At 39.6% G+C, this 13,128-nt stretch overlaps 2 protein-coding genes across 2 annotated transcripts; both read right to left on the reverse strand.

Moving 5' to 3' along the window:
- Positions 1–113: 113 nt before the first annotated feature.
- On the reverse strand, positions 114–6,105 carry LOC130230114 (B-cell receptor CD22-like). The gene is made up of 8 exons (XM_056459092.1): positions 5,857–6,105; positions 5,511–5,765; positions 5,158–5,412; positions 4,791–5,045; positions 4,449–4,688; positions 4,293–4,374; positions 4,138–4,183; positions 114–1,723 (listed from the first exon to the last, which is right to left on the reverse strand). Exons 1-8 carry the CDS (start codon positions 6,062–6,064, stop codon positions 1,700–1,702), a joined length of 1,365 nt encoding a protein of 454 aa, XP_056315067.1. The 5' UTR covers positions 6,065–6,105; the 3' UTR covers positions 114–1,699.
- Positions 6,106–6,192: 87 nt separating this feature from the next.
- LOC130221525 (B-cell receptor CD22-like) lies at positions 6,193–11,179 on the reverse strand. The gene is made up of 5 exons (XM_056454088.1): positions 11,126–11,179; positions 10,782–11,019; positions 6,930–7,187; positions 6,562–6,816; positions 6,193–6,470 (listed from the first exon to the last, which is right to left on the reverse strand). Exons 1-5 carry the CDS (start codon positions 11,177–11,179, stop codon positions 6,193–6,195), a joined length of 1,083 nt encoding a protein of 360 aa, XP_056310063.1.
- Between the last annotated feature and the right edge of the window lie 1,949 nt (positions 11,180–13,128).

Here is a 13,128-nt window from a genome sequence, read left to right on the forward strand (position 1 = left end):
GAAGCACTTTAAATATGACTTTCACATGCAGAATCTCAGAGGAGTTTAACAGTTTAATTACCGTGTGAATGTCAGGAGGCCGACAACATCAATTATTCATACTCAGGTGGCTTTATTAGCATGGTAAAATGACTACTGGTTACAATAAATTACAGAGATACACATTACACACTGTAAGGATGGCTATATCTCTCTATAATATTAAACTCTGAGAACTGTTATAGAACTCCACACGAGACAAGACCATGAGAATGGACAAGCACTAAAACAATAATTTTTCTAATCTAAGAAGAAGATCAGCTAGGAAACCAGTTGTTCAGGTTGTCTCGATCATGCATTCTGTGCCCCCCTCTTTGCCCTGGACTTTACCTTCTCCACCAGAGCAGCTCCACACAGGATGTCTACGTTTTTAATGTAGTGTATCTTGTGGCTCTATATTCATGTTTGGTGTCCTTTTAAATGTCTCTGTGTGATTGGTAAAGTGGTCCTAATTTCACTGTAATATTTTACAATCTCTCTTATTTTAGTTAATTTGGGTTTTGACTTTGATAAGATCTTTGCCAGATGCTCCACTCCAGGGAAAATGGTCTTTACATCAACTCATGAGCAGGCAAGAGTCTTGGTGAAGCTTGTAATGTCTTTAATTTATGATGATTTGAGTATTTAAGTGAGATGTACAGAAGTGTCTGTGGGATTCTGTAGCCAGGATACCCCGTTGCAGTGTGTTAAGACTTATATGCTGCAACGTTCTTCTACACGGTCAGGTATCAATCTCTAACTCTTAAATGTATCTTTGAGTAATTGATGTTGTACAATCTTGACTGGCTTATTTTGTTTAATTATGTGAATTGGAATAGAAAATCTTTGACTGACATATAAATCAAAAATTGATCTTGGAGATGCTGAAGATGTAGATTGTTTAGGCTGATGTTTCCGCAGCCTACGACCAGGATTGGTCATATATTCCGACTCAATGGATTGAGCATAGGCACAGTATTAGAGACCTGTTGATTTCTGACAATCACTGACTTAGTATGATATGATCTAGTGGCTAAATCAAACTTTCTTTAAGTATGAGCAAGCAAAGGGTGGCCAATTATTACTTAAAGGAAATTCATTTACAGTTATATCCTTTTATCTAAGAACCAGAAACAGCGAGGATGTGTCCGTGAGCATATGAAACTGACCAGCATACTGACTCTAAGCGACTTCAGGTAAACGATGAACCATTAACTGAAAATAAGGATTTATTAGGTTAATCAATCTAAATTAGAGCAAATCACAACCTATAAGGTGATCAGGATTGGAGTCAGATTAAATTTAACCTTCACCCATACTGTTAGTTCGGTCATAGGACTAATAGATGAACCCTTACAACACCATTCAGAATAAAATCATGACCAGAGGTGTTTAAATCACTGTCACTCTTTACAGAAAAAACAAGAGAACACATTCGTTTAACTTCAAGCTCAACACAAGATAAAGCCACATAAACATCAGTAGCAGTACAACCTAAATAATCTTAAGACTGTCACTAATAATACAGAACACTTAGAGGAGAAACATGAACACAGAACACCGAAAATATTAAACACCTTAAGACTATGAAGCAATTCAGTGACTCATCACCAATGATCGCTGTCAATCACCTGTGGCTCCGCCCACACCGCTCAGGATTATTTAATTCTGGCTCCGCCTCTCACTGCAGCCTCTTCTTGTTGATCTGAACAAACAATAAGATGAAGAAAGACTGAAGCTCAACCACATTAAACCCTTTGACGAGGCTCATCCAATAATCAAACTGCTGCTGAGAGGGTTTATTCCCTTTAAGAGCAAGCTGCAGTCGCACCATGATGGATTTGTTATTTTCACTGGCGGACTTTGTAAGCAGAAAATCTGAGCTCTTCACTAGAGAGGAAGCAGATCTGCTGGTGCTCAATGTTAAAGAACATCTACAGAATGAGACAGATTCACCAAAGCCCCCTGAGGTAACGTAGATGTGGTAGGAGGTAGCAGGTTTTATATTTATTCATTCATTTTCCTTGATATTAGCCATTTATTTATCTGGGGTCACCACAGCAAAATTAATTCTAACTATTGCAACATATGTTTTACGCAGTGGATGTCCTTCCAGCTGCAACCCAGTACTGGGAAACACTCATACACTCACATTCTCAAAGACACACACTCATAAACTACGGGTAGTACAATACGGGAGCACCCAGAGAAAACCCAAGCCAATGAAAGGGAGAACATGCAAACTCCATACAGTGCTAACCACTGAGCCACCGTGCGGTCCCAATTTTATATTTATGTAAACAATAATACATTTTTACATTTTAATCCTTTCATTTTTCACATTCAAGGATGTTTGTGTGCTGCTGTGCATCCCTGTGTGTGTGATAAGCAACATGTATGCACATTTTGGACCTGTGATATGATTGATCACAGCTGGTCTCTTATCTGAAATCATTAGTAAGCCAATCGGATCATTCCAATCTCACTATAAATAGCCCGACTAGCATTATGCTATCTTTGTTTTTTGAAAATTGCTCCCACTAAAAAAATTTTTTAAAATGCTCCAGCTTTAAAGCTTCTTACAGCATCGCACCACCAAACCTATCATTTGGAAAAAAAAACTGATAAACAACAAACTCGGCAAGTGCCCCGCTCTCCACAAGAAATCCAGCCGAAGCTCAGCACCACCCAGCCCTGCCAAGACTACAAGTAAAGCCCTATTTTACAATTAAACCACAACGACGTCAAAAGATTTTCCTCTCCTTCATCCTACGCATACCTTCAACCCAATCTCCAGCAAGCTTATAGTCCACGAACTCTGTCAGAATCTCTCAAACGCTGGCATCTGAGCCATTTCAATAAAGCCAAACTCTCTGTCAACAACCATAGAAAAGATAATAACCAAAGAAACCCACCCTTCAAGCCTCCCATCCCCCTCCTTTGACCCAGACTCCCGCTGGACCCCACCCCCCCCACATGGCTCTGACTCCCGCAGGAGTCATCTCACCACCCACATATATAATTATATATTTATATATAGTGACGTCACTCCCAAGCTCTAGCTCCCGCAGGAGCAGTCCTCAAGCATCTGACTCCGACAGGAGTCATCGCCCAACTGCCACTCACCCTTCAGCTGGGGTCTTCACCTCCCCTTCCTGGTCTCCGATTCCAGCTGAAGACTGCATATATAGCTTTAACTACCGCAGGAGTGCCCCTGAGCTTCAAATCCCGCAGGACTCTTCATATCGATATATATGTATATAGTGCCGCCACTTCCCAGCTCTATCTCTGTCAGGAGTGGTCCTCAAGCTATTGACTCTCCAGGAGTCAAAACCCCCTCCCTAGCCCCTGTTCACCTTCCTATCCAGCCAGAGTCCTCATCATCCCTTCCCTTTTCCCTGACTCCAGCAGGATCCCGCCCACCCTACAGCTCTGACTCCCACTGGGGTCACCCTGAGCCTCGACTCCCGCAGGAGTCTTCAATGGTCCCCCACGCCAACTATGCTTAGGCTCCCGCAGTAGTCTGTGTCACCGTTTGCTCCCACTCCCTCTTTACTTTTTCCTTTCCCAATCATTATATCCAGCAGCTGGCTATAGCATTTCTAGCATTTTGGGGTGTTTCTTCAAATACACGGCTGCTGTCCCAAGTCATTATGCATTTTAAGGAGCTCTCAAGAACTACCTGATCTCGTACCCCCTTATATGCTCATTGACCAGGCGGGAGCCCTGGGCTTTTCTATCTCTGAGCTCAGGGTTCTCTCCCGGGACAGCATGCCAAACCTGCTACTTTTATCAAGCAATATCTAAGTGTGAAGTCTTGAAATTAAAAAAAAACTGCGCCATTAATTTTAGAGTATCTTTTAGTTGGTCAATGGTTATTTGCCTCAAAATAGCAACACATCAAAAATTTGCCTTAACACACCTCCTTTTCAAACCAGCACTGTGGGTGCACAGATGGTTTGCGATTTAAACAAAGCAGCAAAGGACATGAAAATGATACCCAAACCAGGCTGAACTGCATTAATGTTTAAGGAACTCAATGTAAATCAATTTTTACTGTACACTCTTAATATCAATGTACATACAGGAAAACACTGTAAATAATTTATATAATCTCACCGCAGACTCTTTCAATGCAGATCTTCTGCTCTTCCATTTACAAAGCCTGTCAGAAGAAAGATGACAAATTATTGTAAAGAATCTAAGGTAAATACAGTATTGTGACAAGTTACTACTGGAGTTTTAAATGGTGTGCAGGTTTTTATTAAGCTCACATTGCAAACAAAATAATGATGATTATTAATCCTGCAGATGTCACTATGATCACAGTAATGTTTCTCCCAGCGCCTTGATGAACTGAAAGATGAAGCAGATCATGATTAACTCTCCAGACTGATGAAGTTACAGGAGTGTGATGATAAAAGCTTCACCAGTGACAGTGACGGCGTCTGATCTCTGAGCTCCATGTGGATTGTGAGCCTCACAGTAGAAGCGTCCACTCTGTACTGCACTGAAACTCTGTCCAGATCCAACAGCTGAGCTTTGATTCTCCTTAAACCAGCTGAAATTCAGAGCAGGAGGGTTTGCGTCACTGATGCACATCAGACTCACTGAATCAAACCAAAGCTGACCAGAATCAGTGACTGACACTGAGACGTTCCTGGGAGGATCTGAAACAGAAAAGTAATGATATAATTAGCACTCAAATAAATATGTCACAGTTTACATATATAAGAGGTGATATATCAGTAGCTGAACCATCATAAACTCACACTGGACATCTAAAGTCACAGGATCAGAGAATTTCTCTCCATGTTCATTTCTGACTCTACACTTGTATTCTCCACTGTCACCAGAGCTGATATTTGAGATGTTGAAGTTTCTTCCAGTTCCTACAAATATTTCTCCTTTAAACCAGTTGATTTCTGCAGGAGGGTTTAAGTCGCTATTGCAGCTCAGAGTCACTGAATCTCCCTCTTTTATTACAGCAGATCCACTGACGGACACTGATACATTCCTATGTGGGTCTGTAACAGAAAAAAAAAAACACTCATATTAATAACAGTCGCAACAAACATGGCATTGAATTCCAGATTTAAAGGATTTAATATATCAGTTACTGAACCATCATTTACTCACACTGCACATCTAAAGTCACAGGATCAGAGTATTCCTCTCCATGTTCATTTCTGGCTCTACACTTGTATTCTCCACTGTCATCAGAGCTGATCTTGGAGATGTTGAAGATTCTTCCAGATCCTACAGATGTTTCTTCTTTAAACCAGCTGATCTCTGCAGGAGGGTTTGAGTCACTGCTGCAGTTCAGAGTCACAGAGTCTCCAGACATTATTACAGCAGATCCACTGATGGACATTGAGACATTTCTGGGGGGATCTAAAAATAACATATTTAATTAACCCAAATAACCAAAAAATTAAGTGAATCAAATACTGTCTTTGTAAATTTTAATAGCTGAACATTCATAAACTCACACTGCACATCTAAAGTCACAGGAAGAGAGTATTCCTCTCCATGTTTATTTCTGGCTCTACACTTGTATTCTCCACTGTCATCAGAGCTGATTGTGGAGGTGTTGAAGATTCTTCCAGATCCTACAGATGTTTCTCCTTTAAACCAGCTGATTTCTGCAGGAGGGTTTGAGTCGCTGATGCAGTTCAGAGTCACTGAATCTCCAGCCATTATTACAGCAGATCCATGGATGGACACTGAGACGTTCCTGGGTGGGTCTGAAACAGACCAAATGTACTTATTATACGTAATTATTATAGTCATGTATTATTTTAAACAATGATCTGTAAAAATTATCATAAAACTCACACTGGACATCTAAAGTCACAGGATCAGAGTATTTCACTCCATGTTCATTTTTGGCTCTACACTTGTATTCTCCACTGTCATCAGAGCTGATCTTGGAGATGCTGAAGATTCTTCCAGATCCTACAGATGTTTCTCCTTTAAACCAGTTAATTTCTGCAGGAGGGTTTGAGACACTGCTGCAGTTTAGAGTCACTGAATCTCCAGACATTATTACAGCAGATCCACTGATGGACACCGAGATGTTCCTGGGTGGATCTGAAACAGAAAAACACACATATCAATAAATCACATCAAACATGGCATTAAAGTCCATATTTAAAGGATTTAATGAATCAGTTACTGAACCATCATAAACTCACACTGGACATCTAAAGTCACAGGATCAGAGTATTCCTCTCCATGATCATTTCTGGCTCTACACTTGTATTCTCCACTGTCATCAGAGCTGATCTTGGAGATGTTGAAGATTCTTCCAGATCCTACAGATGTTTCTCCTATAAACCAGCTGATTTCTGCAGGAGGGTTTGAGTCGCTGATGCAGCTCAGAGTCACGGAATCTCCAGCCATTATTACAGCAGATCCATGGATGGACACTGAGACGTTCCTGGGTGGGTCTGAAACAAACCAAATGTACATATTATACATAATTATTATAGTCATTTATTATTTTAAACAATGATCTGTACAAATGATCATAAAACTTACACTGCACATCTAAAGTCACAGGATCAGAGTATTTCACTCCATGGTCATTTTTGGCTCTACACTTGTATTCTCCATTGTCATCAGAGCTGATCTTGGAGATGTTGAAGATTCTTCCAGATCCTACATACTTTGTTCCTTTAAACCAGTTGATTTGTGCAGGAGGGTTTGAGTCGCTGCTGCAGCTCAGAGTCACTGAATCTCCAGACATTATTACAGCAGATCTTCTCACGGATATTGAGACATTCCTGGGAGGATCTAAAAAAAGAAGAAGAATAAAAGATAACATAATTAACCCAAATAACCTAAAAATAAAATTGTATCAAATCCTTTATTTATCATTTTTAATAACTGAACCATCATAAACTCACACTGGACATCTAAAGTCAGAGGATCAGAGTATTTCTCTCCATGGTCATTTCTGGCTCTACACTTGTATTCTCCATTGTCATCAGAGCTGATCTTGGAGATGCTGAAGATTCTTCCAGATCCTATAAATGTTTCTTCTTTAATCCAGCTGAAGTTCAGAGCAGGAGGGTTTGAGTCACTGCTGCATATCAGACTCACTGAATCTCCCTTTACTATTACAGCAGATCCATTGATGGACACTGAGACATTCTTTGGAGGATCTACAACAGACATAATTAAGGAAGAACTGTCTAAACTGATAAATTCCTCCAAATCAACAACTTCTATATCAGATCCTATATCGACCAAATTATTAAAACGGTTTTCAGAAGTTTCTGAACATTTTCTTAACATTTTGAATTCATCCTTACTTTAAGGATATGTGCCTAAAACATTTAAGCTAGCTGTCGTTAAGCCTCTTATTTTAAAAAACAGCTTATTCCCAAAGAATTAGTAAGTTATAGACCCATTTCAAACCTGGCTTTTCTATCATAAACTCTAGGAAAAAGTCCTATCTGCTCAACTATGTTCCTTCCTACAAAGAAACCAATCTGGATTTAGAGAATTTCATAGCACAGAAACAGCACTCCTAACAGTTGCAAATGACCTGCTCCTGTCGTCCAATCGTGGATTATAATATTCTCCTTGATAGGTTTGAAAATTATATTGGTATTACTGGAAATGCATTGGCCTGGTTCAGGTCTTATCTATCTGAACGTTATCAGTTAATGAAGAGGCATCATACAGATCAAAAGTACACTGTGGGGTACCACAAGGCTCAGTTCTTGGTCCATTTTCACACTCTATGGCCCAGTTTCACAAACAGGGCTTAGATTAGGCCAGGACTAGGCCTTAGTTAAATTAGGCTATTTAAGCCCCATTTATAAAAATGGCCTTAGGAAAAATATTACTGGTGTGCATCTGGAAACAAAAAAATGACACTGACGTATTTCAAGACATCTCACCGCAAGTTATTTTGAGTTGAGACAGCTCAAACATGCAATTTAATCTTGACTAGCCTTAAACCTTGTTTGTGAAACCAAGGGTATATGAGACCATTGAGGGATATCATTAAAAAACATGTTAGTTTCCACTGTTACGCTGATGATACACAACTTTATATCTTCTCTCAATCTGATAATTTGTACAAATTGACGATAGTAACAGATTGATATTAGAAAATTGAATACCTTAAAACGTCTTATTGTTAAATTCAGATAAAACTGAGGTCTGGCTTATTGGACACAAAAACCTCACACGCAAAAGCCTAGAACATTGTCTAACGCTTGATGGATTCTTAGCTCAGTCCTCATCTTCTGTCAAAAATGTGGGAGTGATTTTCAAGCATCTGTAAAACTGCATTTTTTCATCTTAAAAATGTTGCCAACTTTGACATATGCTATCAATGTCTGATGCGGAAAAGCTTATTCATGCTTTCATGACCTCTTAGTTAGACTTTTGTAATGCGTTACTAGGTGGTTGCCCTGTTGGCCTAATTAACAAACTTCAGCTGGTTCAAGATGCAGCTGCCAAAGCGCTTTTTAGAACAAAGAAATATGATCATATTAGTCCAGTTCTCTCATCATTGCATTGGCTCCCTATTAAATATCATATACGTTTTTAAATTTGAATAACTACCTACAAATACATGAATGGCTTAGCTCCCCAGTATTTGAGGGAGCTCCAGCCCCTTAAGTCCACTACGCTCAAATAATTCTGGATATTTGATTTTTCTCAGATTATCAAAATTAACTGTAGGCAATCTTTCCCATATCTGGCACCTACAGTACATCCAGAAAGTATTAGCATTTCACTTTTTCCACATTTTTATGGTACAGCCTTATTCCAAAATGGATTAAATTCATTTATTTCCTCAAACTTCTACACATAATACCCCATAATAACAATGTAAAATTCTTTTTTTTTTAATTGTTGCCAATTTATAAAAAATAAAAAACCTGAAAAATCACATGTAAATCAGTATTCACAACCTTTGCTCAATAGGATTTAGGTCTGGGCTCTGGCTGGGCCACTCAAGGACATTCACCGAGTTGTTCTGAAGCCACTCACTTGGTATTTTGGCGGTGTGCTTTGGGTATGGTCCTGCTGGAAGATGAACTGTTGCCCCAGTCTGAGGTCAAGAGCACTCTGAAGCAGGTTCTCATTCAGGATGTCTCTGTACATTGCTGCATTCATCTTCCCCTCTATCCTGACTAGTCTTCCAGTTCCTGCTGCTAAAAAACATCCCCACTGCATGATGCTGCCACCACCATGCTTCACTGTAGGGATGCTATTAGCCTTGTGATGAGCGCTGCCTGGCTTTCTCCAAACGTAACGCCTGGCATTCACTCCAAAGAGTTCGATTTGAGTCTCATCAGAGCAGAGATTTTAATTTCTTATGGTTTGAGAGTCCTTCAGATGCCCTTCTTCCCCGATCACTCAGCTTAGATGGCTGGCCAGCTCTAGGAAGAGTCCTGGTGGTTCCAAACATCTTCCACTTACGGATGATGGAGGCCTCTGTGCTTATAGGAACTTTCAGAGCAGCAGAATTTTTTCTGTAACCTTTCCCAGCCTTTTGCCTCGAGACAATCCTGTCTCGAAGGTCTACAGACAGTTCCTTTGTCTTCATGCTTGGTTTGTGCTCTGACATGCACCGTCAACCCTGGGACCGTTCCTTTGTCTTCATGCTTGGTTTGTGCTTTGACATGCACTGTCAACCCTGGGCCCTTATATAGACAAGTGTTTGCCTTTTCAGATCATGTCCTATCAACTGAACAGACCACAGGTGAACTCCAATGAAGCTGCTGAAACACTCAGAAATTATCAGTGGAAACAGAATGTACCTGAGCTCAATTTAGAGCTTCATTCCAAAGACTGTGAATACTGATGTACATGTGATTTTACAGCTTTTTTATTTTTAATAAATTTGCAACATTTTCAAAAACTCTTTTGTCACATTGTTATTATAGGGGATTGTGTGTAGAATGTTAAAGAAATAAATTAATTTAATCCATTATGAAATAAGGCTTTAAAAAATTAGGAAAAATTTAAGCTCTATGAATACTTTGTGGATGCACTGTAAGCTCTGGAACAGCCTTCATAGCACATTTCGGAAGGCAGACACCCTCTGTTAGTTAAAAGACATCTCTTTGCATTAGCATACACATAAAACCCAAATGCTTTGAAATCCTATGAAGATTGTTAGTCCACATTATTTAGGGCAAGCGGAGCCGGGAACACTTGCCTAAAGTCATTATAAGTTACATGGTATAGCCTATGTAAGTCTAATTCTGAGGTCTCCATATTCCTGGACCGGGCCGTATCCTGAGCAGATGCTGTGGTGGTCATGGAGGAGTGGAGCGCCAGTGACAGACGAGTCTTTGCATTAATCCTGTGTGCTTGCTCACCTACTCACGATGGACGCCCAGCGTTCTCCAGCCTCCGGCACCAAGACTGCACCTCTGTACAAGAAATTTGGCCAGAGGAAATATGGTCGTGCCCAACTGAGCCTGTTTTCTCTCAAAGTTTTTTCCTTCACTTTTGTCAGCTGGTGAAGTTTGTTCCGCACCACTGACTTGTGGAGCTGCACATCGATGGATTTGCTCTTCAGTGTCTCAGCAGTGAAAATGAAACCAAACTGAACTTCAACTCTGAACACTGGACTGACAGTTTCAATTCACTAGAACTTCTATGTTGCTGCTTTGACCCAATCGACATTGTAAAAGTGTCAGAGAAATAAAACTGAATGGAATTGAATGTTCATCGGGGATAAATTACAGAAGCATTTAAAAAGAACTAAACAAATCTGTACTCACAGGTGACATTGAGATAGACGTCAGGTGATGCAAGTGTGTGTCCAAGTACACCACATCTATATCTGCCTGCATCTTCTCCTCTGACTGGATTGAGGAGGAGTTTGTCTCCATTAGTTCCTGTAGTCAATATCTCTGAGTGTTTGTACCAGATGAATGTTGGTGTGTCAGTCAGTTTACAGCTGCTTTTACATGTCAGACGGACTGAATCTCCTTCTGTCACTCTCTCAGGAGACTCCAGCTGAAGATCTGAACACAACACACACATTATATCTAGTTCTGCTCTCATACACTGATTATTATTCTACATGATGACCACAAGAAGAGAGAAACCTCAGGAGAGTCACCTGTGACAGAGAGAAACACTCCTGGATAACCAAGCCACTTTCCTCCTGGTACATCAGTAATGAATTTGAAATAATACTGGCCTTCATCTTTCTTTGTCACATGACTCAGTCTGACGGTGCAGTTCTGCTGTTTATCTCCCAGATACTGAAGCCTCTGACTGTATTCAGAGTTATTAGACAGATCTGCTAACTCTATTCCATTTTTTACAAGGTCTTTGTTCCAAAACACTTTCCTGATCTGATATCCAGTAGACGGGTATGTAAAAGTGCATCTGATTGTCATTGTTGAGTTCTTTAGTGCACAGATTTGGGAAGGACTGAAATTCACACCCCAACTAGCAGCAGAAACCCCTGAAACAGAAATATTCCTGATTAAAGGTGAGCAGGTGAATACAATAACCAATCAAAGAGGTGTAAGACCTCACCTATCAGTGCTCAAAAAGCAAGTGGGATAATATTTACATGAGTTTATTTGCTATAAATGCTCCTGCTGTCTTCTGTGCATGTGTTGTTTGATACATTCAGAAAGAGTGGTTTCTTTGAGCGGGTCAAATTAAGGGACAGTTCATATATCTTACTGCTGTATTAAAGCAGTGGTTCTCAAACTTTTAAACCCGTGACCCCCATTGTAAGATCGTCAAGAACTCGCGACCCCCCACTACCAAAGCATATACAAACAAAAAAATAGCTTTTTTAAGCTGTTCACAATATTTTAACTATATTTACTATACATTACTGGGCTCGAAATTAACATTTTTGCTTGGTAGAACTGGTGCTTCTAACTTTAAAAATGTAGGTGCACCAGCCAAAATTTAGTGGCTCCCACCAATTATTGCACTGTTACTACAAGTTTTATAAACAGATTTATTGCATTTGAAATCAACACTAATCAAAACTAACAAGCAAAAAATATATATATGCATGCGTGAGGAAAATATGTCTCAATGAAATCCTGTTATCACAAGAAAATACATTTTTATAACATAACTGAGTGACCAAAAGATATCACGGACGGATATCCCAAAAGATATCCCACAAACTTTACAGTGAATGCTAGTTATTTTCATAGCAGACTTGAAGCCAATGGAGGTCTTTTATCCACTCTTCAATAAGTATAGCTGGTGGATTAACATTCACCACAAGATCAGTAATCAAATGTGCCAATATTTGTAGCTTTGGGTGTTTCTAAGACTAAATCTGTCAGTGTTGTTTTCATTCTCTCGTCTTCAGCGCTTTACATTTTCGCGGTTGTAGCTCCTGTCATCTGAAGAGTGATTGACAGCTGATTTTAACCAATCATTCATGTTCAGTTCTTAGAGAAGTGGGCCAATAAGAAGAGCGTGAAGGCGGGGTAAGCGTTGAAGGCTTTGTTTACTGCGGCAAGTTGACATGACAACAGTTTTAAACTGTTCCTGAGCGCTGCGATCCAAGTACAAAGATGCATTCTGCCCGAATGTGTCCTAAATACTTTATAAATCAGTAATATCTTTTGAAATATCTGAAAATATTAGCTTTCACTTGTAATACTGAAAAATATTTATTATAATCACTGAAAATTACACAATTTTTAAATCACTCTCGCGACCCCTTGAAATTATTCTGCAACCCCCGCAGGGGTCGCGACCCCCAGTTTGAGAACCACTGTATTAAAGAACTAAACTGTATTACAAATAATATATAAATATATTAGATTTTATATAGATTTTAATAAAAAAAAATTCTTGTGTTGTGAAGAAAAAATCTATTTATGCATGGAAAGCATCAATGCACTGAGATGCACCGAGATATCGACTTGAACAGAATCGATGGCAGATAATTGTAACCGAACCAAACCAAACCGTGAGACCAGCGTAGATTCACACCCCTCGTTACAATTATAAACCTTTTTCTTGGCTGCTGCATGGGGGGCGCCATAGTGACCAGCATTTTCCGGTAGAATGTTTAGAACTTTAGAACCATTTACAGCATTTACAATTGGTAATTTGCAATCCGAAAATGGGTTT

This window comes from Danio aesculapii, chromosome 1 (genome assembly GCF_903798145.1).
Source record: "Danio aesculapii chromosome 1, fDanAes4.1, whole genome shotgun sequence".
NCBI lineage: Eukaryota > Metazoa > Chordata > Actinopteri > Cypriniformes > Danionidae > Danio > Danio aesculapii.

Coding starts and splice junctions, on each gene's coding strand:
- LOC130230114 (XM_056459092.1), bottom strand. CDS start 6,064: ATGTCTGGAGATTCAGTGACTCTAAACTGCAGCAGTGTCTCAAACCCT. Junction 5,766..5,856: donor TGTGACTTTAGATGTCCAGT/GTGAGTTTTATG, acceptor GGTCTGTTTCAG/ACCCACCCAGGAACGTCTCA. Junction 5,046..5,157: donor TGTGACTTTAGATGTGCAGT/GTGAGTAAATGA, acceptor TTTCTGTTACAG/ACCCACATAGGAATGTATCA.
- LOC130221525 (XM_056454088.1), bottom strand. CDS start 11,179: ATGTACCAGGAGGAAAGTGGCTTGGTTATCCAGGAGTGTTTCTCTCTG. Junction 7,188..10,781: donor CGTCTATCTCAATGTCACCT/GTGAGTACAGAT, acceptor TGTCTGTTGTAG/ATCCTCCAAAGAATGTCTCA. Junction 6,817..6,929: donor TCTGACTTTAGATGTCCAGT/GTGAGTTTATGA, acceptor TTCTTTTTTTAG/ATCCTCCCAGGAATGTCTCA.